Here is a 23,526-nt window from a genome sequence, read left to right as displayed (position 1 = left end):
AGTGTAGTTTGTACCTGTCTCGGCCCCTTGCTGATAAAATACTGAGCGAGTTCCAAAGCAGCGCATGCATCTTCACAGGGGTCATGACCTCTTCTCTCCTCGCTCTGAATCTCTCTCCTCACACAGACACACAGAGTAAACGGTTAAATTACTGTGCAGTCCATTATTTATGAACACTAACCACAGAACTGCAGACATTCAGCCCAAAAACACTAATAATACAATAAACATGAAGAACATTAACAAAACAAGCAGTGACCTTCTGTCAGTGTTTCCTGCCCTCTCCCTGAGGAAGTTCAGTACCTCCACAGCTGCTGTATCTAATCAATACTTCAATACGTTAAATCAGGAGCCGCTGATGGAATTTAATGAATCCATGTGATGCTGGAGGAGAAATCTGGAACCATCTTTGCTCTTCAAACCAGCTCACAAGACATCAGCTACTTCTACACACACACACACATGCATGCAATGATGTACTTACTGGAGGATGATCTGGGCTAAAAGCTTCAGTTTGAATCTTTGGCCAAACTCTCTGCGATAGAGCAGTGAAGTGTCGATTACGTGGGGGTGAATCAACTGTAAACACACAAAGTTTTATTCTTCTTTCAGGTAAATGCAAACAAAAACATATAGACACATCTATTGGACACAAACACTGGGCTACAATAAAATATAGTTTCCTGAGCTGCATCTCATCCTGTATTCAGTACAGAGTTCAGGATAACACGCCGCAGGCAAAAATCTCATAATACGATACTTTAATAAATGCGAGAGTATGAAAACAAAACACAGTTCAGTATTGGTCACTAAATCCAGTTAAACTGGACTAATGTTGCTCTCTTTATAATGAACCTTGCAGGTGGTCAGAAAAGCATAGCGTACTGTACTGTGATTTAATTTATCATGATAGTGGTGTATGTTGTCATATTGCCCAGCCCTAGTTACAGTTGTTACTACTATTGATGATAATAATGAAAATTGTTATGATGACTTTATTACTATCATCACTATTTTTCCTATTATTAGTAGTAGTATAGTTGTAGTATTGGTATAAACTCCTCATGTGCAGAGCTCTGTTTCTGCTTTAGCACTGTGATCATCAGTCTGAGCTGATTTTCTCACGTTCAGCGCACGCAGGTCGTTTTCCAATGAGTGTCCGACCAAAACAGCGTCAGTCGGCAGGAGATCCAGCAGTTTAGCCTGAACGTCCGCCAGACGAGTGTTCACACCCTGCAGCATGGAACGGGTAATCCCAGAAAACCTGCAGCAATACATACAGGATGAACACAATTCACACTGCAGCGCAGACCCAATAACCTACAGTAATACACACTGGATAAACACAATTCACACTGCAGTGCAGACCCAATAACCTACAGTAATACACACTGGATGAACACAATTCACACTGCAGCGCAGACCCAATAACCTACAGTAATACACACTGGATGAACACAATTCACACTGCAGCGCAGACCCAATAACCTACAGTAATACACACTGGATAAACACAATTCACACTGCAGTGCAGACCCAATAACCTACAGTAATACACACTGGATGAACACAATTCACACTGCAGCGCAGACCCAATAACCTACAGTAATACACACTGGATGAACACAATTCACACTGCAGCGCAGACCCAATAACCTACAGTAATACACACTGGATAAACACAATTCACACTGCAGCGCAGACCCAATAACCTACAGTAATACACACTGGATAAACACAATTCACACTGCAGCGCAGACCCAATAACCTACAGTAATACACACTGGATAAACACAATTCACACTGCAGCGCAGACCCAATAACCTACAGTAATACACACTGGATGAACACAATTCACACTGCAGCGCAGACCCAATAACCTACAGTAATACACACTGGATAAACACAATTCACACTGCAGCGCAGACCCAATAACCTACAGTAATACACACTGGATGAACACAATTCACACTGCAGCGCAGACCCAATAACCTACAGTAATACACACTGGATGAACACAATTCACACTGCAGTGCAGACCCAATAACCTACAGTAATACACACTGGATAAACACAATTCACACTGCAGCGCAGACCCAATAACCTACAGTAATACAGACTGGATAAACACAATTCACACTGCAGCGCAGACCCAATAACCTACAGTAATACACACTGGATAAACACAATTCACACTGCAGCGCAGACCCAATAACCTACAGTAATACACACTGGATAAACACAATTCACACTGCAGCGCAGACCCAATAACCTACAGTAATACACACTGGATAAACACAATTCACACTGCAGCGCAGACCCAATAACCTACAGTAATACAGACTGGATAAACACAATTCACACTGCAGCGCAGACCCAATAACCTACAGTAATACAGACTGGATAAACACAATTCACACTGCAGCGCAGACCCAATAACCTACAGTAATACACACTGGATAAACACAATTCACACTGCAGTGCAGACCCAATAACCTACAGTAATACACACTGGATAAACACAATTCACACTGCAGCGCAGACCCAATAACCTACAGTAATACACACTGGATAAACACAATTCACACTGCAGCGCAGACCCAATAACCTACAGTAATACACACTGGATAAACACAATTCACACTGCAGTGCAGACCCAATAACCTACAGTAATACAGACTGGATAAACACAATTCACACTGCAGCGCAGACCCAATAACCTACAGTAATACAGACTGGATAAACACAATTCACACTGCAGCGCAGACCCAATAACCTACAGTAATACACACTGGATAAACACAATTCACACTGCAGCGCAGACCCAATAACCTACAGTAATACACACTGGATAAACACAATTCACACTGCAGCGCAGACCCAATAACCTACAGTAATACACACTGGATAAACACAATTCACACTGCAGCGCAGACCCAATAACCTACAGTAATACACACTGGATGAACACAATTCACACTGCAGCGCAGACCCAATAACCTACAGTAATACACACTGGATGAACACAATTCACACTGCAGCGCAGACCCAATAACCTACAGTAATACACACTGGATAAACACAATTCACACTGCAGCGCAGACCCAATAACCTACAGTAATACACACTGGATAAACACAATTCACACTGCAGCGCAGACCCAATAACCTACAGTAATACACACTGGATAAACACAATTCACACTGCAGCGCAGACCCAATAACCTACAGTAATACACACTGAATGGAGACATGGTTCTATGTAGAACATTTTTAAAATGCACCTAAGAAAAGCAGCATCAAAAAGAGCTCTGCTGTTACAATGTCAAGCTTGCAACAATAGCAGAACCCTTTTTGGTACTAAACAGAATCATATACAACACACGCTGTAAATCCATTTCACGTTTAATAATGGGAATGCTTCTTTGAGCGTTCATGGTTCTACTTAGAACCATTCCAGTTACTAAAGAACCCATGAAGAACCATCTTTTCTCAGCGTAAAGATGAACATATTTCTCTGTGTATATTTACTTGGTGCAGTAGTTGATGATGGGGTTAAATGGTTTCACCAGTTGGTCCAGTACACAGCGCCCCCTGCTGTCCACCACTGCTACTCGCGTCAGTTCAGTGCCGGCCTGCGTCACACACTGTAAAACACAACACACACAACACACACCTTACTAACCGCGGAAAGCTGCTTCTGCCTGGTAGAAGATTAAAACAGAACTGCTCCAGCGTTTGGAGCCACTTTCTTCATTAATAAGTAGCATAAATATATCTATACAATAACAAATTCATATACAGAGCAGAATTAAATCTGATAAACTAAACACCAAAATGTACTTTTAAATATTCTACTCAATATTTCAAGGGGTTTCATATTTAGTATTTTACATAATAATAATAATAATAATAATAATAAAGATAGTAATAATAATAATAATTATTATTATATACTGTTAATAACATACTGTAATGATCTATTTACAGTTTTGTTGATTTATCTGCCTTTAGATTTGATCACCACTTTTCTAACCTGATCAATTCTGGATATTAACTTCATTCTCAATGTTCTTGCAGAATCTTCTACAGCTCTGTTCATCATTCTGGACACACTTAAACAAAAGATTCCTGAAGGGTTCTTTAGTAAAGAAAATGTTTTCATTAGGATCCATGAACACTCGAAGAGGCCTTTGCATGGTTACAGGTTTCTTTGCGTAGTTAAGTGGTTCTTCAGACAGATGAATAGTGTGTTTTAGATGGTTCTGTTTAGAGTCTTTCTGAAAATGGTTCCAAATAGCATCACAAAGGGTTCTTCTGTTGTTATGATGTCAAGCCTGTAACAATAGAAGAACCCTTTTGGTTCTATATTGAACCAATTTCATTAGATAGTTCTGTGCATGGTGAAACCATTCTTCAGATTGATACATGGTTCTGCTTTTATTAAATGATGTCAGGCTAGTAACCGTTGTTGGTGCTACATAGAACCATTTTCAAAAAGTTCTCTATAGAACCATACACAGCACATTCTGCATCAATCTGAGGAACAATTTCACCATGCAAAGAACCATTTAAGCACAAAATGATGAATGTTCATAGTTCTATAAAAAACTATGTTTAAAAATAATGTTTTTACTAAAGAACCCTTCAAGAACCGTCTTTTTTAAGAGAGTAGAATATGTTGAAATTCTGACCTTGACCTGTGTAAGAAATTCCCTTTTTATTTCCTGAAATAATTTTGTTATATAATATTTCTGAATTTTTTATTTTGATTTACTGTCTTGAAATAATGTCTTATTTTCTTAAAGGTTTTTGAAATGTAAACTTAACATTTCAAAATAATGACTTATTTTCTCAAAATGTGTTTTTTCACTCTAATATCTAATTTTCATGGCATTTCTGTGACATATTTTGATGTTGAAAGATGCCATAAACTGGATGCAACAGCAAAATTATTCCTTATCTGTGAAGTCATGACAACAATAATTCAGCTATTTGGTTCCTGATCGCGTCGGAACCTAAATAATGGACCTGTTGTCATAAGTGTGCTGTTAATTTGTCTAGAACATGTCATTACAACAGAATTTTGACATATGTTAATATCTTGAGATAAAAAAAAAATGACAGCATATTTGAAAGAAAAAACCCTCTACTAGTCACAAATATAAAAAATAATTATAAGTTACATTTATAATAAAATTAAATATAAAATACAAACACTGAAGTAGCTTAGAGATGCATTTTACTGATACTGCATTATGGGTACTGTAGCCTGGAACTGACTCACCATCTCGCAGTCCAGACCAAACAGGGGGCTGCTGTCAGTCACATAACCATCAGCCTGAGTGCACACAAATGCTTCACAGCCCTGCAAACCTGCAAGGCATTATGGGAACAGAGTTATACTGAGTGCTGAAGAGTCTCACACATCTCACACACAGAGATACACCTACGTAAACAGACCTGCATCTGAAACTGGACTCTACTACAGCTGCCAAATCAATAATCCTCAAATATTAGTGAACAGTAAGAACTATAGAAGTAGCGAAGTTCTTAAGTTTGGACCTTGAAAAGTCTAAAATTAGTGAAGTTTTAAGTTTGTAATGTAAAAATTCTGAGGTTTGTAAGGTTCTTATCCTGAAAATATATAGTGTGAAGAGTTCTAAAACAGGACCTCAAAATTCTACAGTTAGTGGTTCCTAAATAAGAACCCAAAGTGCTAGTTAGTGGAAGTTAGTGAAGTACCTTAGTAAGAAACCAAAATTCTAAAGTTAGTGAAAATCCTATGAATCTGAAATTCTAAAGGTAGTGAAATTCTTTAGTAAGAACATGAAATTCTAAAAAAAAAGTGGTTCCTAAGTAAGAACCCAAAATTCTAAAGTTAGTGAAGTTCCTAAATAAGAACGTGAAAGTCTAAAGTTAATAAAGTTTCCAAGTAAGAAGCAGAAATTCTAAAGTTAGTGAGGTTTTTAAGTAAAAACCTGAAATTCTAAAGTTTGTAGAGTTCTTAAACAGGAACCTTTAATTCTAAAATTTTGTGAATTTCTAAACAAGGCACTTGAATATGACACTTGGAACTCCAAAGTCTATGAAGTTCTTAAATAGGGAATATAAACTCTAGTTATAGTCTCTATCTATCTCTCTCTCTGTCTCTCTCTATCTCTCTCTCACCTTTGACTGGAAAGCTTTTTTTGATCATTTCCTCCTCCGTCAGCAGGTAGCTGGTCATTCCTTTCTTCTTCAGGCCAAACCGCCGCAGCACTGGGTGACACAACACATCCACTGCACACAAACATTAATATAAAGAAATTAAAGAGACTAATAAATGTCTTTCATAAGTGTAGACATAAGGTATAACTCTCGATAATGTTCATATGATCCACACAGTCGCTCTGACAGACTGTAATACACTACAGGAAGCGTAGGGGGCGATACGGCTTCTACTGTTTCATTTAAAAAGCTCTATAATGTTCATATGATCCACACAGTCGCTCTGACAGACTGTAATACACTACAGGAAGCGTAGGGGGCGATACGGCTTCTACTGTTTCATTTAAAAAGCTCTATAATGTTCATATGATCCACACAGTCGCTCTGACAGACTGTAATACACTACAGGAAGCGTAGGGGGCGATACGGCTTCTACTGTTTCATTTAAAAAGCTCTATAATGTTCATATGATCCACACAGTCGCTCTGACAGACTGTAATACACTACAGGAAGCGTAGGGGGCGATACGGCTTCTACTGTTTCATTTAAAAAGCTCTATAATGTTCATATGATCCACACAGTCGCTCTGACAGACTGTAATACACTACAGGAAGAGTAGGGGGCGATACGGCTTCTACTGTTTCATTTAAAAAGCTCTATAATGTTCATATGATCCACACAGTCACTCTGACAGACTGTAATACACTACAGGAAGCGTAGGGGGCGATACGGCTTCTACTGTTTCATTTAAAAAGCGCGATAATGTTCATATGATCCACACAGTCGCTCTGACAGACTGTAATACACTACAGGAAGCGTAGGGGGCGATACGGCTTCTACTGTTTCATTTAAAAAGCTCTATAATGTTCATATGATCCACACAGTCGCTCTGACAGACTGTAATACACTACAGGAAGCATAGGGGGCGATACGGCTTCTACTGTTTCATTTAAAAAGCTCTATAATGTTCATATGATCCACACAGTCGCTCTGACAGACTCTAATACACTACAGGAAGCGTAGGGGGCGATACGGCTTCTACTGTTTCATTTAAAAAGCTCTATAATGTTCATATGATCCACACAGTCGCTCTGACAGACTGTAATACACTACAGGAAGCGTAGGGGGCGATACGGCTTCTACTGTTTCATTTAAAAAGCTCTATAATGTTCATATGATCCACACAGTCGCTCTGACAGACTGTAATACACTACAGGAAGCGTAGGGGGCGATACGGCTTCTACTGTTTCATTTAAAAAGCTCTATAATGTTCATATGATCCACACAGTCGCTCTGACAGACTGTAATACACTACAGGAAGCGTAGGGGGCGATACGGCTTCTACTGTTTCATTTAAAAAGCTCTATAACGTTCATATGATCCACACAGTCGCTCTGACAGACTGTAATACACTACAGGAAGCGTAGGGGGCGATACGGCTTCTACTGTTTCATTTAAAAAGCTCTATAATGTTCATATGATCCACACAGTCGCTCTGACAGACTGTAATACACTACAGGAAGCGTAGGGGGCGATACGGCTTCTTCTGTTTCATTTAAACAGCTCTATAATGTTCATATGATCCACACAGTCGCTCTGACAGACTGTAATACACTACAGGAAGCGTAGGGGGCGATACAGCTTCTACTGTTTCATTTAAAAAGCTCTATAATGTTCATATGATCCACACAGTCGCTCTGACAGACTGTAATACACTACAGGAAGCGTAGGGGGCGATACGGCTTCTACTGTTTCATTTAAAAAGCTCTATAATGTTCATTTGATCCACACAGTCGCTCTGACAGACTGTAATACACTACAGGAAGCGTAGGGGGCGATACGGCTTCTACTGCTTCATTTAAAAAGCTCTATAATGTTCATATGATCCACACAGTCGCTCTGACAGACTGTAATACACTACAGGAAGCGTAGGGGGCGATACGGCTTCTACTGTTTCATTTAAAAAGCTCTATAATGTTCATATGATCCACACAGTCGCTCTGACAGACTGTAATACACTACAGGAAGCGTAGGGGGCGATACGGCTTCTACTGTTTCATTTAAAAAGCTCTATAATGTTCATATGATCCACACAGTCGCTCTGACAGACTGTAATACACTACAGGAAGCGTAGGGGGCGATACGGCTTCTACTGTTTCATTTAAAAAGCTCTATAACGTTCATATGATCCACACAGTCGCTCTGACAGACTGTAATACACTACAGGAAGCGTAGGGGGCGATACGGCTTCTACTGTTTCATTTAAAAAGCTCTATAATGTTCATATGATCCACACAGTCGCTCTGACAGACTGTAATACACTACAGGAAGCGTAGGGGGCGATACGGCTTCTACTGTTTCATTTAAAAAGCTCTATAATGTTCATATGATCCACACAGTCGCTCTGACAGACTGTAATACACTACAGGAAGCGTAGGGGGCGATACGGCTTCTACTGCTTCATTTAAAAAGCTCTATAATGTTCATATGATCCACACAGTCGCTCTGACAGACTGTAATACACTACAGGAAGCGTAGGGGGCGATACGGCTTCTACTGTTTCATTTAAAAAGCTCTATAATGTTCATATGATCCACACAGTCGCTCTGACAGACTGTAATACACTACAGGAAGCGTAGGGGGCGATACGGCTTCTACTGTTTCATTTAAAAAGCTCTATAATGTTCATATGATCCACACAGTCGCTCTGACAGACTGTAATACACTACAGGAAGCGTAGGGGGCGATACGGCTTCTACTGTTTCATTTAAACAGCTCTATAATGTTCATATGATCCACACAGTCGCTCTGACAGACTGTAATACACTACAGGAAGCGTAGGGGACGATACGGCTTCTACTGTTTCATTTAAAAAGCTCTATAATGTTCATATGATCCACACAGTCGCTCTGACAGACTGTAATACACTACAGGAAGCGTAGGGGGCGATACGGCTTCTACTGCTTCATTTAAAAAGCTCTATAATGTTCTAAGTCTATGAAAACCTAACACTGTTAAACAGACCTGAATATTCAGGCTGACCTGTAGGCGGCGCAGTGTGGATCTGAGGGTTCGGAAGTTCACTGTTGAAGAGCTCAGACAGCAGGTTCCCTGAGGAGGGCGCTAGAGTACATCTCTGTGGAACAGAGGACATGACAGAACAACATGCAATAAACATATGATCATCATTTCATTAAGTTTAAACTGAAAGTTTCGCTAAAAAATCTAACTCAAACCTTTTTACCCCAAATGTAGTTGATCCGGAAAGGCGTGCCTGAAGTTTTAGCACTGAAGCTACATGGCTAATGTAGCTATTAGTAATGGAGCCCCCACTGAAGTATACTGCACAGTTAAAAACGGCATTTTGAAGCCTGATTTTTTAAAAGACAGTTCTGTAAATGATTGTTTGAGTAAAGCTGAGCTTTAAAATTTCATTCATTTCAATGGTGTTGAAATTCAATCCAGGGTGTAACGTGAATTATAGAGGAGACTCGTGTTTGTGTGAAAGGTTCACTCACAGTGCTGTATATTCTCCTCAGCCGCTTGAACTGAGCGTAATGTGTGTAGAAGTGGAGCTGCGTCACTCCCTCCAGCACTGCCACGTTAACCCTGACCACTCTGCGCCGGCCGTGGAGTCTGCACCAGCTGGACAAAGAGAAAAACACCATCCGTCAATCATTAAAAATATCGTTCAATCTAACAATCAATCTAGCTTTAGTTACATAGCACCAGCAACCAGTGGTGGACAGTAACTGAGTATCTGAGTAACTGAGTATCTGAGTATCTGAGTAAATGTAATGAGTTTCTGTACTTTAGTATTTTTGGTGTATCTGTACTGAAGTTTCTCTGTTCTGGACTTTTTCCTTTCACTCCACTACATTTCAGAGTCTAATATCCGACTTTTTCCTCCTACATTTTGAGAAAGCCAGAGCACCAATCAGGGCCCAGCGGTCACTTTGTTTAGAGCTGGTTTTGACCTGTTGGTCATACCGACCCAGTGCAGCACGCGGTTCAACGTCAGCGCAGCAGCGTAAAACTTTGGGAGAGTCTGTTCAACATAAATGATGAACTAACCTAAGTTTGTGTAAATAGAGCTCAATATAGAAATATGTCCACATATGCAGTCGAGACTGACGCGGCTTTTTTCTGAATTTCTACAAACACCATTTCATTTTATAGTAAATGAGTTTGGGCTGGTTTATGTTTATGAACAGACGCCTACAGATCAACATAGTAAAGGAGCTCATCTGTGATCCTGAGTTTAAAGCCAGTTTTTATTCAACTTAAACTTGGAACTAAGTTGTAAATAAATCTGAAACTGAAACTTTGCTTGTGTGTAAAAAGTGATTTCAGAGCCACTCGGTTCTCCCTGATGGAAACTGTTTACCTTCAGTGTTTTGTGCTTCTGATCATTTTAATAGACGTCAGCGTCACTAATTAATGAAGTTCTATTAAAAGACTGGTTTACCAAGAGAGACGCTGGAGGACTTTCACCTGAAATGAGTTCATGAAGCCAGTCTGGTTATAAAAATGATAACAGGACATCAGAGCCAGAATTACTCTTTTAGTACTTTTACTTTATACTTAAGTACATTTGAAGGGAAATACTTTAGTACTTTTACTCAAGTGGAGGTCTAAAGGGAGGAGCTTCTACTTTTACTGGAGGAATATTTTACCTTGGAGGTCTTTACTTTAACTCAGGTACAGGGTTTGTGAACTTCGTACACCTCTGCCAGCAACAGAGGTCAAGGCTCATTAGTATTAAAGTATAGAATTCCAGGAAATCATTACCGTAGTAATTGATTATTTCTGTAAAGAATTCCAGACCTTGGTTACTGTAACCAGTTCTTCAGGTAGAGAATTCCAGAGTTACGCTATCATAGTAACTGATTAGTCAGGATGAAAACTCCAGAGATTGGTTACCACAGTAACTGATCATTAAGGCAAAGAATCCTAGAACATGGTTACCATAGCCACTCATTCTGTATTCATGTAGATTAATCCAGAACTCTGTGGCTGTAGTAACTGATTACTGATGGAGATAATTCCAGAGCTCTGTTACCATAGTAACTGACTACCGATGGAGATAATTCCAGAGCTCTGTTACCATAGTAACTGACTACCGATGGAGATAATTCCAGAGCTCTGTTACCATAGTAACTGATTACCGATGGAGATAATTCCAGAGCTCTGTTACCATAGTAACTGATTACCGATGGAGATAATTCCAGAGCTCTGTTACCATAGTAACTGATTACCGATGGAGATAATTTCAGAGCTCTGTTACCATAGTAACTGATTACCGATGGAGATAATTCCAGAGCTCTGTTACCATAGTAACTGATTACCGATGGAGATAATTCCAGAGCTCTGTTACCATAGTAACTGATTACCGATGGAGATAATTCCAGAGCTCTGTTACCATAGTAACTGATTACCGATGGAGATAATTCCAGAGCTCTGTTACCATAGTAACTGATTACCAATGGAGATAATTCCAGAGCTCTGTTACCATAGTAACTGATTACCAATGGAGATAATTCCAGAGCTCTGTTACCATAGTAACTGATTACTGATGGAGATAATTCCAGAGCTCTGTTACCATAGTAACTGATTACTGATGGAGATAATTCCAGAGCTCTGTTACCATAGTAACTGATTACCGATGGAGATAATTCCAGAGCTCTGTTACCATAGTAACTGATTACCGATGGAGATAATTCCAGAGCTCTGTTACCATAGTAACTGATTACTGATGGAGATAATTCCAGAGCTTTGTTACCATAGTAACTGATTACCGATGGAGATAATTCCAGAGCTCAGTTACCACAGTAACTGATTTTTCTGATTCAGAACATTCCAGAACCTGGATGATAATAATAGTAACAATAACTTGATAATAATCGTTTACTTTTTTAATAATTTAAAATACGTTAGTATTATTATTGCAGTAACTTATTATTCAGGTAGATGATTCCAGCTGTTATTTTACTGCCTCAACCAACCAATCAAATTGTATTCATACTGCACACTTCCTTTCATCGGTAGTTGGTGGTATGGCCAAAAATGTATATCACATCACCGTATTCAGGTTCGTATGGTACAAGAGTTATGACCAAATTAATACTTTATATTATACAGGATAAAACAGTATATCATCACGACTGTCCTCAGTACAATCAAATGTGATACAAACTGCTTCACAGACTGACACTACAGAACGACAAAGACCCAGAAAACGCTCTAAGAAAAACATCAGAAATAAAGTGTCACATTTAAATAAACTTACACAAATATAAGAAAGAAACGACGGGGTGTTATTGTTTGTGTTTACTATGGAAGTGTGTGTGTGTGTGTGTTTACCTTGGTTTTTTTCCTCCGTAGCTTCTCCTCAGCAGGGTGTACTGCACCAGCCTCCACACGTCCTCCACCCCGATGGACTCACGCAGCTGCTCGAGTGGACGAGTGATGCACGGCCTACGTGGTGGCAGCTGCTGCTGTTTGAGGAGAAACAGGCACACATGAGAACTGACGCCTGTAGTTTTTAGTATATAGTCCAGGATGGTGGCAGTAGGTCCATATGTACCTCTGCCACGTGGTTCTCCTGCAGTTCCTCGCTGGTCTTTGCCCTCTTCTGAGCTCTGCCATCCTCTGGAGAGTCTTCCAGCTTTCTTTTACCGCTCACCTCCACAGACATGATGGACTAACCCTTCAGCCCTGCATGTGGTTTACACACAGTCCAGGTTAGCAAGGAGAACACTGAGGAACGTACAGCATGAGAACCCAAAGGGTTGGAGGGATTAAAGGGCAGTGCTACCAATGTATCAAAATGCCCACATAACTCAGGGTGTGAGGTGAAATTAGAGGTTCAGAGGGTTTGGTGTGAAACGGTTCAGGCGTCTTTACAGTGGTGGTGATGGAAACCAGGCGTTGCCATGACTACAACACAGATATAGACACTTTATTTACCATCCAGAACCACCAGAGAACCTACACGAGTCTTCTGAGCTTATATGGAATGTTGATGATGGAAAACAGTGGAAAACCTGGAATACTGAGTTTTCTTTGGGGACTATTTTGCCGCACAGCGCCCTGCATGTCTCCCTCCACCATGAATGGAGTTGAAGTTCTCTAAACTCTCATAAAACAGCGTCTCAGTCATCAGGCAGTGAATTCAGAACCAGCTCATGTAGGAACTTTCTGTAGGAGCTTTTAGAGGGACGTCTGGTTCCCATCACCACCACTGTGAGGAGCTTTTAGAGGGGGACGTCTGGTTCCCATCACCACCACTGTGAACAGCTCTGACTGTTAGTTTATCTAGAACCACACCAAACCGCTCCGAATGACTCTGTTTACGTCCTGAAGACTGAATTATTCCGGGATTTTGGTTGATTTCCTTTAAAAGTAACACGCGCGGATATTTTTACCTCAGTGTTTTATTTAGCTTTACCACAGAAAACTATGAGCATTATAGAGACTCGTGGTGTTAAATCTGTTATTTGGCAGCAGACGCATCAGCAGACCCCTCGCGTTTGGGCGGGCAGTGGGTAAATGGATTATAATTCAGTGTTTTGGTCAGAAGGTTCTGGATTAGTGACCCCACAGCGGGAGCCATGCTGCGGCTCTGCTCGCAGCTACGCGGCTAAGTGTCGCTAAAGGAGCTCCTGTCACTGAATAAACCTGCGCCGCGGGGCTGTGGCGCGCTGTCTGTAACCCCGCGGTAAATATGCTCCTCATTCTGGGGCGAAAATCGGCGGAAAAGTAGCGAAAAGTGGAAAAAATAAACCTTACCCGAGTAATCGATCTGCTGCTCTGGATCGATTATCAGCCCTGCAGACTCGACCGGGAGAGCGCCGAGAGGAGGCGGGGAACTGGGCGTTTGAAAAGTTTGGATCAAAATTGGTGAAAATAGATGAAAAAAGCGTGTATTTAACATTTCTCTCCTGTTTTAGCGCAGGGCTGGCTTAGAAAGATCTCCCAGCGAGATCAGAGGCGAACGCTGCGAAACTCAGATGAGTTTTAATCTCTGAAACATGTCAACAAAGAAGCTGGCCAGGTACCGTCGCTGTTTACTGCACTTAACGCTCAGATGATCCTAATCTGGGCCTTTACTGTTCATTTACAGCCATGATAATCCATAATCCAGGGTGTGGGGTGTAAACAGAAAGATTCGGGGGGTTTGGTGTCTTTACAGTGGTGGTGATGGGAACCAGGCGTCGCCATGACTACAACACAGATATAGACACTTTATTTACCATCCAGAACCACCAGAGAACCTACACGAGTTTTCTGAGTTTATATGGAATGTTGATGATGGAAAATAGTGGAAAATCTGGAATAATGAGTTTTCTTTGGGGACTATTTTGCCGCACAGCGCCCTGCATGTCTCCCTCCACCATGAATGGAGTTGAAGTTCTCTAAACTCTCATAAAACAGCGTCTCAGTCATCAGGCAGTGAATTCAGAACCAGTGAGGAACTTTTAGAGGGACGTCTGGTTCCCATCACCTCCACTGTGAGGAGCTTTTAGAGGGACATCTGGTTCCCATCACCCCCACTGTGAGGAGCTTTTAGAGGGACGTCTGGTTCCCATCACCACCACTGTGAACAGATCTGACTCGGCAAGATTATCTAGAACCACACCGAACCACTCAGAACCGCTCTGTTTACATCTTAACCACTTAGTAATATAGACATTTTGGGAAATTAGTGGAGCTCCCCTTTAAAATTAATAATAAGCAACTGACAAATCACCATACCTGTTTCTGAGGATCATCTTCAGTGAAATCTGTGTGTCTGTTTGTTATTGATCTGTTTGGTATTGATCTGTTTGTTGTGTATTGATCTGTTTGTTGTGTATTGATCTGTTTGTTTTGTGTATTGATCTGTCTGTTTATTATTGATCTGTTTGCGTATTGATCTGTTTGCGTATTGATCTGTTTGCGTATTGATCTGTTTGCATATTGATCTGTTTGTTTATCTGTTTTTATCACAGAGAGCTTGGTCTAATAAGACAACGCAGCCAGTCCTCCAGCGGTCAGAAGAAGCAAACCGGTCCAAGTAAGGACACAGTTTACTTTTGTCTGACGTTGCTCTTTTTTTTTTTTTTTTTTTTTTAATTCAGACAACAAAATTGGTGTAAAAATAAAGTCACTTTTGGCCAGTTTCACATTACTTCATTGTAAAGGACCATTCCATGTATGAAAATGGCTCCAGCATCATTGTCTTTATTACTGGTAGTAATAGTAGTATCTGTTTGTTTTTAATGTACTTACAGTACGAGTGTCCCAGACACAGATTAATTCCTAGAAGCTAATCTCCTCGTTGAATCAGCTTAGTAATTACTTTGCAAGTTGTATGACAAACAGGAATCCGCATGTCATTATAAAGTCGTGTTCAGCAGTCTGTAAATTCTCCACAAGGGGGAGCTACTAGCCCTCAGTTCGCCCTAGTGTGCATTACTGAAAGGGAGGAGACCCACACCAGCAGGATCTCATTTACAAATGCATGTTTGTAGTTAGAAACTGTGTATATGGAGTAAAATTAAAAGTGTGGTTTTATTAAATGTGCATATACTTTGCATAATTGCTTGTATAATCTTGAAAATAATTGCTGGATTACATAGTGGCAGTCCTAGTTAACACTAACGTAGCTCTAGTTACTTATAACGTTATTAGACTTTTCATGTTGTGTTTATACAGGACAGCTGTTCTCCCATCTGATTGTTATTGATTTTGAATCTACATGTTGGAGGCAAAAAAACAACTACGGACAAGAAATCAGTAAGAACATCTCTCACTTCAATTCATCTCAACCTGTATGTATTGTCATTCTGCATAAACAGATAGCTGTAGTCTAAAAGCAGTGTTCCGGTTAGTTGTTAGGACCATTAAACAGCTGTAAAACTGATACATGTGATACGTACATGTCTTTTACGAGCTTCAGATGTTTCTGTTGCTCTGGTCATGTGTGATAGTTTTACCTTTGTGCTAACACACTATTGGACTTTACCGTGTTTCATGAAAAAAAATTCAGAGTGATTGTTTAGCTTAAGCAACCCAGGTGGTTGTTACGGTGTTGCCAGGCGGTTACTTTGGTTTTGACTATAAGTTGTTGCTAACAGGTTACTATGGTATCCCAGGGGGTTGCTACATTGTTGCTAGGTGGTTGCACTGTTATACCAGGTGGCTGTTATGGTGTTGCTAACCATCAGCTATGGTATCCCATGTGATTGCTCAGTGGTTTTAGTTGGTTGTTATGGTGTGCAAGCTGTTTATTTGAGTGTTGCTGTTCATTTTGTATGGTATCCCAGGTGGTTCTAGGATTTTTGTCAGGCATCAGAATATACAATCAGAAGATCATGGGTTAAAATCCTAGGACTGACTGGGTATTCCTGGTTGTGCTCTTTGGCAAAATGAAATAACTTCCTTGTAGGATCTACAAAGTACAGCAGTCTAAGACAACATGGAGATGGTTCATCACTACTTTCTACTTGGTGTGGCACAAACTTGTTGACTTTACTGTTTGGCAGTGACGCTTTTAAGGTTGATTTTGACGAGCCACTGATACCGGGATTAAATTTAGGATCCGTATCTCTGGCCTCCCAAAGGTTAGCAATGTCATCCAGGACTCTTTGGAAAGGGTGAGTCATGCTCTACTGATCTGTGGAAGTTGTCTTCATTCCACCATTCCTTCACCCATCTACAGGGATTCAAAGATCAGATATTGAATGTTACATTAACTCTGGTTTCCCAAGGATTACAATCAAAAAGTCATGTGTGGTTGGAGAGGGAGCCTAGCACCTGTAATCATCTAAAGTTTGAAGTTGGTTACTCTTATTTTCACCAAGTTACGGCTCTGGCTGTCAGGACTTCCACCGCGGGTGAGCGTCTCAGCAAGGCCACCTAGGGTGCGCCCAAGTCGGATACAAATTTGTACGATTCCGGGTTCTTATCTTTGGTTTCCTGAAGGCCACCAATGCAATCCAGGGCTCATTGGAAAGGGTACATCACGGCCTACTATTCTATGGAGTTTGGCTTCATCGTGAATTTTGAAAGTCATTTGTTGCAAAGCATTCCCTTCTCCTGTGGCTATTTATGACGTCAGCAATTAGTCGATGTTGACTTTCACAACTGTCCAGTTTTTAAAAATCTAAAACCGTGCTAGTGGCTGTTTGTTTGTGTGTTAGTGGCTGTTTATTAGTGTCTTTGATGGAACTGTGTGTTAATCTCCTCTGTCCTTCGGCTGCAGTTGAGTTTCCGGCTGTGTTGTTGAACACGTCTAACGGAGAGTTCGAGTCGGAGTTCCACTCGTACGTTCAGCCTCAGGAACATCCGGTTCTGTCTGAATTCTGCACAGAACTCACCGGAATCACTCAGGTAAACACTCAACGCTGATTTAAAACGGCGAAATGTAGTAGCAGCTGCTCTGCAGGCTGAGCTTTGTCTGCGCTTCAGTCCATTTTTAGAGATTAACAGTATAAGAAGCCATATAATCAAGTCTATTAGAGATACTGAACGCCTCCACAGGCTATGAGGCAGTTGCTTTAATGCTAACTGGTGTACATATGGTTGCTTGTTGGTGCTAAAATTTAGATTAAGGTGTACACAGCCATCCATCCTCAAGTGCATGTGATTGGTCCACAGAAACAGGTGGAGGCGGGGCTTCCTCTGCGGATCTGCTTGTCCAGGTTTGCCCGCTGGCTTCACACTCTGCAGCAGGAGAAAGGTGTGGTGTGCGGGACTGACGGCAGGAACACACCGGCCTCCGGACACCTGTGCACCTTCCTCACCTGGTCAGGTGAGCCGAACCAAACACACACCTTTACTTCACTGCAGCGTTCAGCTCTTTTTTTTCTCTAGGCATCCTCTTTAGAAATTGAGTGTGTTTCCTGTTTTAATCCAGATCCGGAGGTTCGACTGTGTTTGCTGTTGGTTTAATCCAGATCCGGAGGTTCGACTGTGTTTGCTGTTGGTTTAATCCAGATCCGGAGGTTCGACTGTGTTTGCTGTTGGTTTAATCCAGATCCGGAGGTTCGACTGTGTTTGCTGTTGGTTTAATCCAGATCCGGAGGTTCGACTGTGTTTGCTGTTGGTTTAATCCAGATCGACAGGTTCGACTGCGTTTGCTGTTGGTTTAATCCAGATCGACAGGTTCGACTGTGTTTGCTGTTGGTTTAATCCAGATCCGGAGGTTCGACTGTGTTTGCTGTTGGTTTAATCCAGATCCGGAGGTTCGACTGTGTTTGCTGTTGGTTTAATCCAGATCGACAGGTTCGACTGTGTTTGCTGTTGGTTTAATCCAGATCCGGAGGTTCGACTGTGTTTGCTGTTGGTTTAATCCAGATCCGGAGGTTCGACTGTGTTTGCTGTTGGTTTAATCCAGATCGACAGGTTCGACTGCGTTTGCTGTTGGTTTAATCCAGATCGACAGGTTTGACTGCGTTTGCTGTTGGTTTAATCCAGATCGACAGGTTCGACTGTGTTTGCTGTTGGTTTAATCCAGATCCGGAGGTTCGACTGTGTTTGCTGTTGGTTTAATCCAGATCCGGAGGTTCGACTGTGTTTGCTGTTGGTTTAATCCAGATCGACAGGTTCGACTGTGTTTGCTGTTGGTTTAATCCAGATCCGGAGGTTCGACTGTGTTTGCTGTTGGTTTAATCCAGATCCGGAGGTTCGACTGTGTTTGCTGTTGGTTTAATCCAGATCCGGAGGTTTGACAGTGTTTGCTGTTGGTTTAATCCAGATCCGGAGGTTCGACTGTGTTTGCTGTTGGTTTAATCCAGATCCGGAGGTTCGACTGTGTTTGCTGTTGGTTTAATCCAGATTGGGCATTTTGATTGGATTTGTTGTTATTTCCTTTTGGGATTTTAAGTGTATTTGTTTGTTTAATCCACATTAGATTTCACTGCATGTACTGTTGTTTTAATCCAGATTGGGATTTGGGAGTGTGCTTGCCTTATGAATGTAAACGGAAACAGATCACTAAACCTGAAGTCCTGAACAGCTGGATAGACCTTAGAGCCACTTACAAGGTGAGACTTTTTGTTGTTTGTTTGTTTCACCTTTATTTAACCTTTACGTAACCAGGGGCCTGTACAAACTCTAGGTTAATTGAGTAACCATGGTAACATGTCCATGATGGGAAAATCTAATTTATTAACTTTGTTCAAAAGCCGTAAGAAGCTACTAGTGTTGTCTCTCATAATTGAACTGTATTACGCCTGTTGAATAGTTTAATAGCACCTTTATTGTATTGTATTGATGGTGTAAATGAGGTTGCTGTCATAGAAACAGCTGATGTTTCTCCCCTCAGGCGTTCTACAGCCGCAAACCTAAAGGTCTGAACGGAGCTCTGCAGGACCTGGGAATACAGTTCAGTGGCAGAGAACACTCGGGTACAAACACAGTAAATTTAAAACTCCTGTAGCTCAGCACCAGGAACTAATAACAGTATTTCACATTGTCACATTAATAACTTGAACAAACTGTATAACACAATTTATCAACATTATGAAATTACTAATCATGAAACCAGTTAATTAATAAAACTACAGAATTATAATAATAATAATTAGGCTATTTTGCCTTTACAGTAGTCACTGTGAGAGTTTATTGTCTACAAATTACACCAAGTGGCAATCACAAGGGGTCCAAGCACTACATGCCGTTACGGAGCCAATAGAACACAAATGATGGGTAGCTTTTAGATTAAAAAAAAAAAACACTTCTATTTTTAATATTTGTGGAGTCTCAAAAGGAGATGTCAGCCAAATTTCATACACTTTGACCTTTTGACCTTGGAATTGTAAGCAAGGATTTTTTTTTTAATCAACCAAAATACTCAGTGCAATATGTGGTCATGACATGGGCAACCTGGCACAAATATCATATCACTGACGTGATACGTACATTAAACGTTTTTTCAATACAACAATTTTTTTCAAGCTTATACATAATACTCTGAACTAAGTTTATTTAAGCAGAACTAATGATGCTGTCTGTAATTAAGCATACAGTAGGGTGAGTGTTTTCTAAGTACAGACAATATACACAATTAGCTCAAAAAACATCATCATGATAAAATATCATGTTGCCCACCTTTAAATGGACAGGTCTTGTCATTGTAGAATTTAATCAAGTAATTCCACATTAATTTGATTAGTTTCTGAACCTTTTTCTGCTGTTCAGGAGTTTTCATGTCTGTTACCTGTTTAGCCTAATAATAATAATAATAATAATAATAATAATAATAATGTTAATAATATATCAATAGTAATGGCCCGATGTAAGGACCAACAAACCTTGTCTGTCTGTAGGTCTGGATGATGCTCGGAACACGGCTCGTCTGGCCTGGCGGATGATGACGGATGGCTGTGTGCTGAAAGTTACCAAATCTCTGAGCAGGGTGAGTGGGTCTCCTTCAGGTCCTGTCCTCCTCCACGGGTCTCCTTCAGGTCCTCTTCCATCCCCCAGAGACCTGTACAGGTGATTGTAGACCCAGCAGCTTTAATCAAAGAGATCAGGAAATTAACCAGAGTTGCTCAGAGCGGTTTGGTGTGGTTCTAGATAAACTAACAGTCAGAGCTGCTCACAGTGGTGGTGATGGGAACCAGACGTCTCCCTCTAAAAGCTCCTCATAGAAAGTTCCTACATGAACTGGTTCTGAATTCACTGCCTGATGACTGAGACGCTGTTTTATGAGAGTTTAGAGAACTTCAACTCCATTCATGGTGGAGGGAGACATGCAGGGCGCTGTGCGGTAAAATAGTCCCCAAAGAAAACTCATTATTCCAGATTTTCCACTGTTTTCCATCATCAACATTCCATATAAGCTCAGAAGACTCGTGTGGGTTCTCTGGTGGTTCTGGATGGTAAATAAAGTGTCTATATCTGTGTTGTAGTCATGGCGACGCCTGGTTCCCATCACCAGCACTCTAATTTTATTTTTATTGTTTAGATTTTGCTATAAATCTACATGTTTCTCGTTCAGGCTCCGCTGAAGTCCAGGCCACTGTTTGTCCATCACGAGGCTCGGAGTAACTCGCACTCACCTGTAGGAGAGAACCAGCCATCATCAAACTCTGGAAACCATAGCAACAGGAGCTCACCCGGGAACCCGAACCCACCCACCAGTGTTGGCGTCCAGAGTCTGGTGTCCACTCGCACCGTCCTCTCCTCCCTCGTCACTCCAGTGTGTGTCAACACACCCCGGCTGCACACGACCCTGCAAAACCCCACACACAGCTCAACCTCACACGTGACCTTTGACCCTGAGACTGTTGATTCTAATTGGTCAGACGGTGAGATAGTAACGGAGGCTGGAGAGTCTGGTTCCTATGACGACGTGCTGTTGGAGGACGAGGAATGGGTTGGTTTGGATGAAAACGACAAAACAGCTAACCTTCCATTGAGCTCAAGGCCACACCCGTTTAAACCACACCTCTCTAAGCCCCGCCCCTCCACATCAACCTCTGCCTCCGCTACTCTTCTTCCACTCACAGATCCATTCAGATCGCCCGCTCGACCAGGACGACACTCCACGACTACAACTCCCAGCATGCCTTTCAGCATCTACACAGACCAATCAGATCACACCTCGTCTACAGGATCAAGGGGAGGCTCATTCAGAGTTCCTCACCCAGTTCTTTTACATGTAAACCAATCAGCTCGGCTTTCCTGCTCCACCAACCAATCAAAACGCTCATCCTGTTCAGTCGACCAATCAGTTCTACCCTCAATCTCCACCAACCAATCAGCAGTCTCCACCTGCTCCACTAATCAAAGGAAACTGTCCTCTTTCAACCAATCCGCTCTCTCATCTATCTCTGTTAACCAATCAGCAGTTTCCTTCTGCACCACCAACCAGTCAAAACTATCCTCCATCTCCTTCAACCAATCAGCTCTCACCTCTCGGTCTGTTAACCAATCAGGTGTGTCCTCTTCCACCTGTAGGCGTCTGTCTGACAGTGTAAACAGTGCAGTATGTAAGGTCTCGAAGGTCTCGAAGGTCACGTCTCCTCTGTGTGCATGCGGGCGGAGAGCGAAGCGCCTCACGGTGTGTAACGGCGGCCCGAACCATGGACGGGCCTTCTTCACCTGCCCGGTGAGGAGGAGTGGCAGCTCAGGCCCCGCCCACCACGGCGGGTGTGGCTTCTTTAAGTGGGAGTCGGCCGTGATCAACTGCTCCATGAAACAGAGCATCGGCTTCGGCGTCAAAACTCCGGCTTCCAGAAACTTCCGCTGACGTGCTCCGGCTGCCAGATATAATATCCATCCATCCATCCATCCATCCATCCACCCACCCATCCACCCTCGAAGCCGCCTCTCCCTCAGGGTTGTGGGGGGGTGCTGGAGCCCATCCCAGCGGTCAGCGGGCGGAAGGCAGGAACGCCCTGGACAGGTCGCCAGTCCATCGCAGGGCAGACAGACACAATGCCAGATATAATAACCCGTTAGAAATGAAAGCAGTGGGCTTTATTAGAGCGAGTGGACCCCCAGCCCTTCGTTCACTCTGACCGGGTCCGACGGCCTTTCCGATGATCCCTGGAGGAGTGTTAGATCAGCAGGACCGCCGGGCGGCGGAGGGAAGGTGGAATATACAGGACGCTTGATGTTTATCATTTCGAGACCGTGAGCAGTGTGGAGGTGTAATGAAGCTGTGACCTGTTTAGTGTTAAACTGAGTTTTCCTGAAACTTTTCCTTTTTTTTGGAATTCTTGTGTTTTCATTTCCCATTCATACTTCATATTCCTGCAGTAAGATAAACTAATAGTGAGGGCCTTAAATGAGATGCTCGGTGTTTTCAGTTCGTGGTTTTTGCTGTGGAATTAAAACCTCTTTATATCTCGTAACTCGGGCTTTCTCTTAACGCCTTAAACCTTCAGTGGAGAAGTCCTGATCCCACGTGCTCTCGCAATGTCCCTCTCGCCGCCCCGTCAAATGAGCGGCAGTTGCTGCTGGAGCGCGATTTAGGCGAAGTGTCAAAATAAAAGTCTCGTCAGCTTCAGGATGAAGCTATAAGGAAGGGCTGTAGAACAGTCCAGGCTCAGTCCAGGCCGCCCCTGCGTTCAGCTCGGTTCTGATTAACGCGCTGGTTTAAGGCCGGTTCTGTGTTTGGTTCGGAGACGTTTTGTTGGCCTACTAGCGATATTGTAACTACTCACTGTAAGGCAAGTCTATTTTTTATTAATGAAATTAGGTTTTCACACATTTTCCTGGGAGCTATTTGGCTAACGTGTGATTTTAGGTCATTTGTTGCTGTAGGGACGTTTTGCATAAACGTGTTTATACTGAAATAAATAAAGATTGATTACCAGTA

The 23,526-nt window shown here is 41.9% G+C and overlaps 2 protein-coding genes across 6 annotated transcripts in view; one reads left to right on the top strand and one right to left on the bottom strand.

Moving 5' to 3' along the window:
* Nucleotides 1-14,058, bottom strand: part of rexo5 (RNA exonuclease 5) — a 25,890-nt gene extending 11,832 nt beyond the window's left edge. For 2 of the 4 annotated variants that reach the window (XM_037543400.1, XM_037543403.1), the window contains exons 1-11: nucleotides 14,001-14,058; nucleotides 12,796-12,926; nucleotides 12,573-12,706; nucleotides 9,728-9,854; nucleotides 9,234-9,345; nucleotides 6,171-6,281; nucleotides 5,287-5,375; nucleotides 3,531-3,646; nucleotides 1,126-1,264; nucleotides 485-579; nucleotides 15-117 (exon numbers count right to left, since the gene is read on the bottom strand). In XM_037543400.1, the coding sequence (XP_037399297.1) occupies nucleotides 15-117; nucleotides 485-579; nucleotides 1,126-1,264; nucleotides 3,531-3,646; nucleotides 5,287-5,375; nucleotides 6,171-6,281; nucleotides 9,234-9,345; nucleotides 9,728-9,854; nucleotides 12,573-12,706; nucleotides 12,796-12,906 (1,137 nt within the window). In that variant the 5' untranslated portion in view covers nucleotides 12,907-12,926; nucleotides 14,001-14,058. The remainder of the gene's footprint in view (nucleotides 1-14; nucleotides 118-484; nucleotides 580-1,125; nucleotides 1,265-3,530; nucleotides 3,647-5,286; nucleotides 5,376-6,170; nucleotides 6,282-9,233; nucleotides 9,346-9,727; nucleotides 9,855-12,572; nucleotides 12,707-12,795; nucleotides 12,927-14,000) is intronic. The other 2 variants (XM_037543402.1, XM_037543401.1) reach the window with 2 other exon arrangements.
* eri2 (ERI1 exoribonuclease family member 2) lies at nucleotides 13,497-23,526 on the top strand. Of its 2 annotated transcripts, none has more exons than XM_017687366.2 (10): nucleotides 13,497-13,756; nucleotides 14,162-14,265; nucleotides 15,203-15,267; nucleotides 15,909-15,989; nucleotides 17,458-17,585; nucleotides 17,853-18,006; nucleotides 19,140-19,240; nucleotides 19,522-19,603; nucleotides 20,525-20,613; nucleotides 21,199-23,526. In XM_017687366.2, the coding sequence occupies exons 2-10, from the start codon at nucleotides 14,243-14,245 to the stop codon at nucleotides 22,450-22,452; spliced, it is 1,977 nt and encodes a 658-aa protein (XP_017542855.2). In that variant the 5' UTR covers nucleotides 13,497-13,756; nucleotides 14,162-14,242; the 3' UTR covers nucleotides 22,453-23,526. The 2 variants fall into 2 exon arrangements, with proteins under 2 accessions (XP_017542855.2, XP_017542854.2); XM_017687365.2 differs by lacking the exon at nucleotides 13,497-13,756 and adding an exon at nucleotides 13,777-13,929.

Source organism: Pygocentrus nattereri, chromosome 12, assembly GCF_015220715.1.
Source record: "Pygocentrus nattereri isolate fPygNat1 chromosome 12, fPygNat1.pri, whole genome shotgun sequence".
NCBI lineage: Eukaryota > Metazoa > Chordata > Actinopteri > Characiformes > Serrasalmidae > Pygocentrus > Pygocentrus nattereri.
Note: the sequence above shows the minus strand (reverse complement) of the source record. Positions and strands in the feature narration are given on the sequence as shown.

What these genes read in the sequence shown, in the direction of transcription:
- eri2 (XM_017687366.2), top strand. Translation starts at nt 14,243, where the DNA reads ATGTCAACAAAGAAGCTGGCCAG. An exon ending in TCAACAAAGAAGCTGGCCAG is followed by an intron (nt 14,266 to 15,202) that starts GTACCGTCGCTG and finishes TTTTTATCACAG; the next exon opens with AGAGCTTGGTCTAATAAGAC. An exon ending in AACTCACCGGAATCACTCAG is followed by an intron (nt 17,586 to 17,852) that starts GTAAACACTCAA and finishes ATTGGTCCACAG; the next exon opens with AAACAGGTGGAGGCGGGGCT.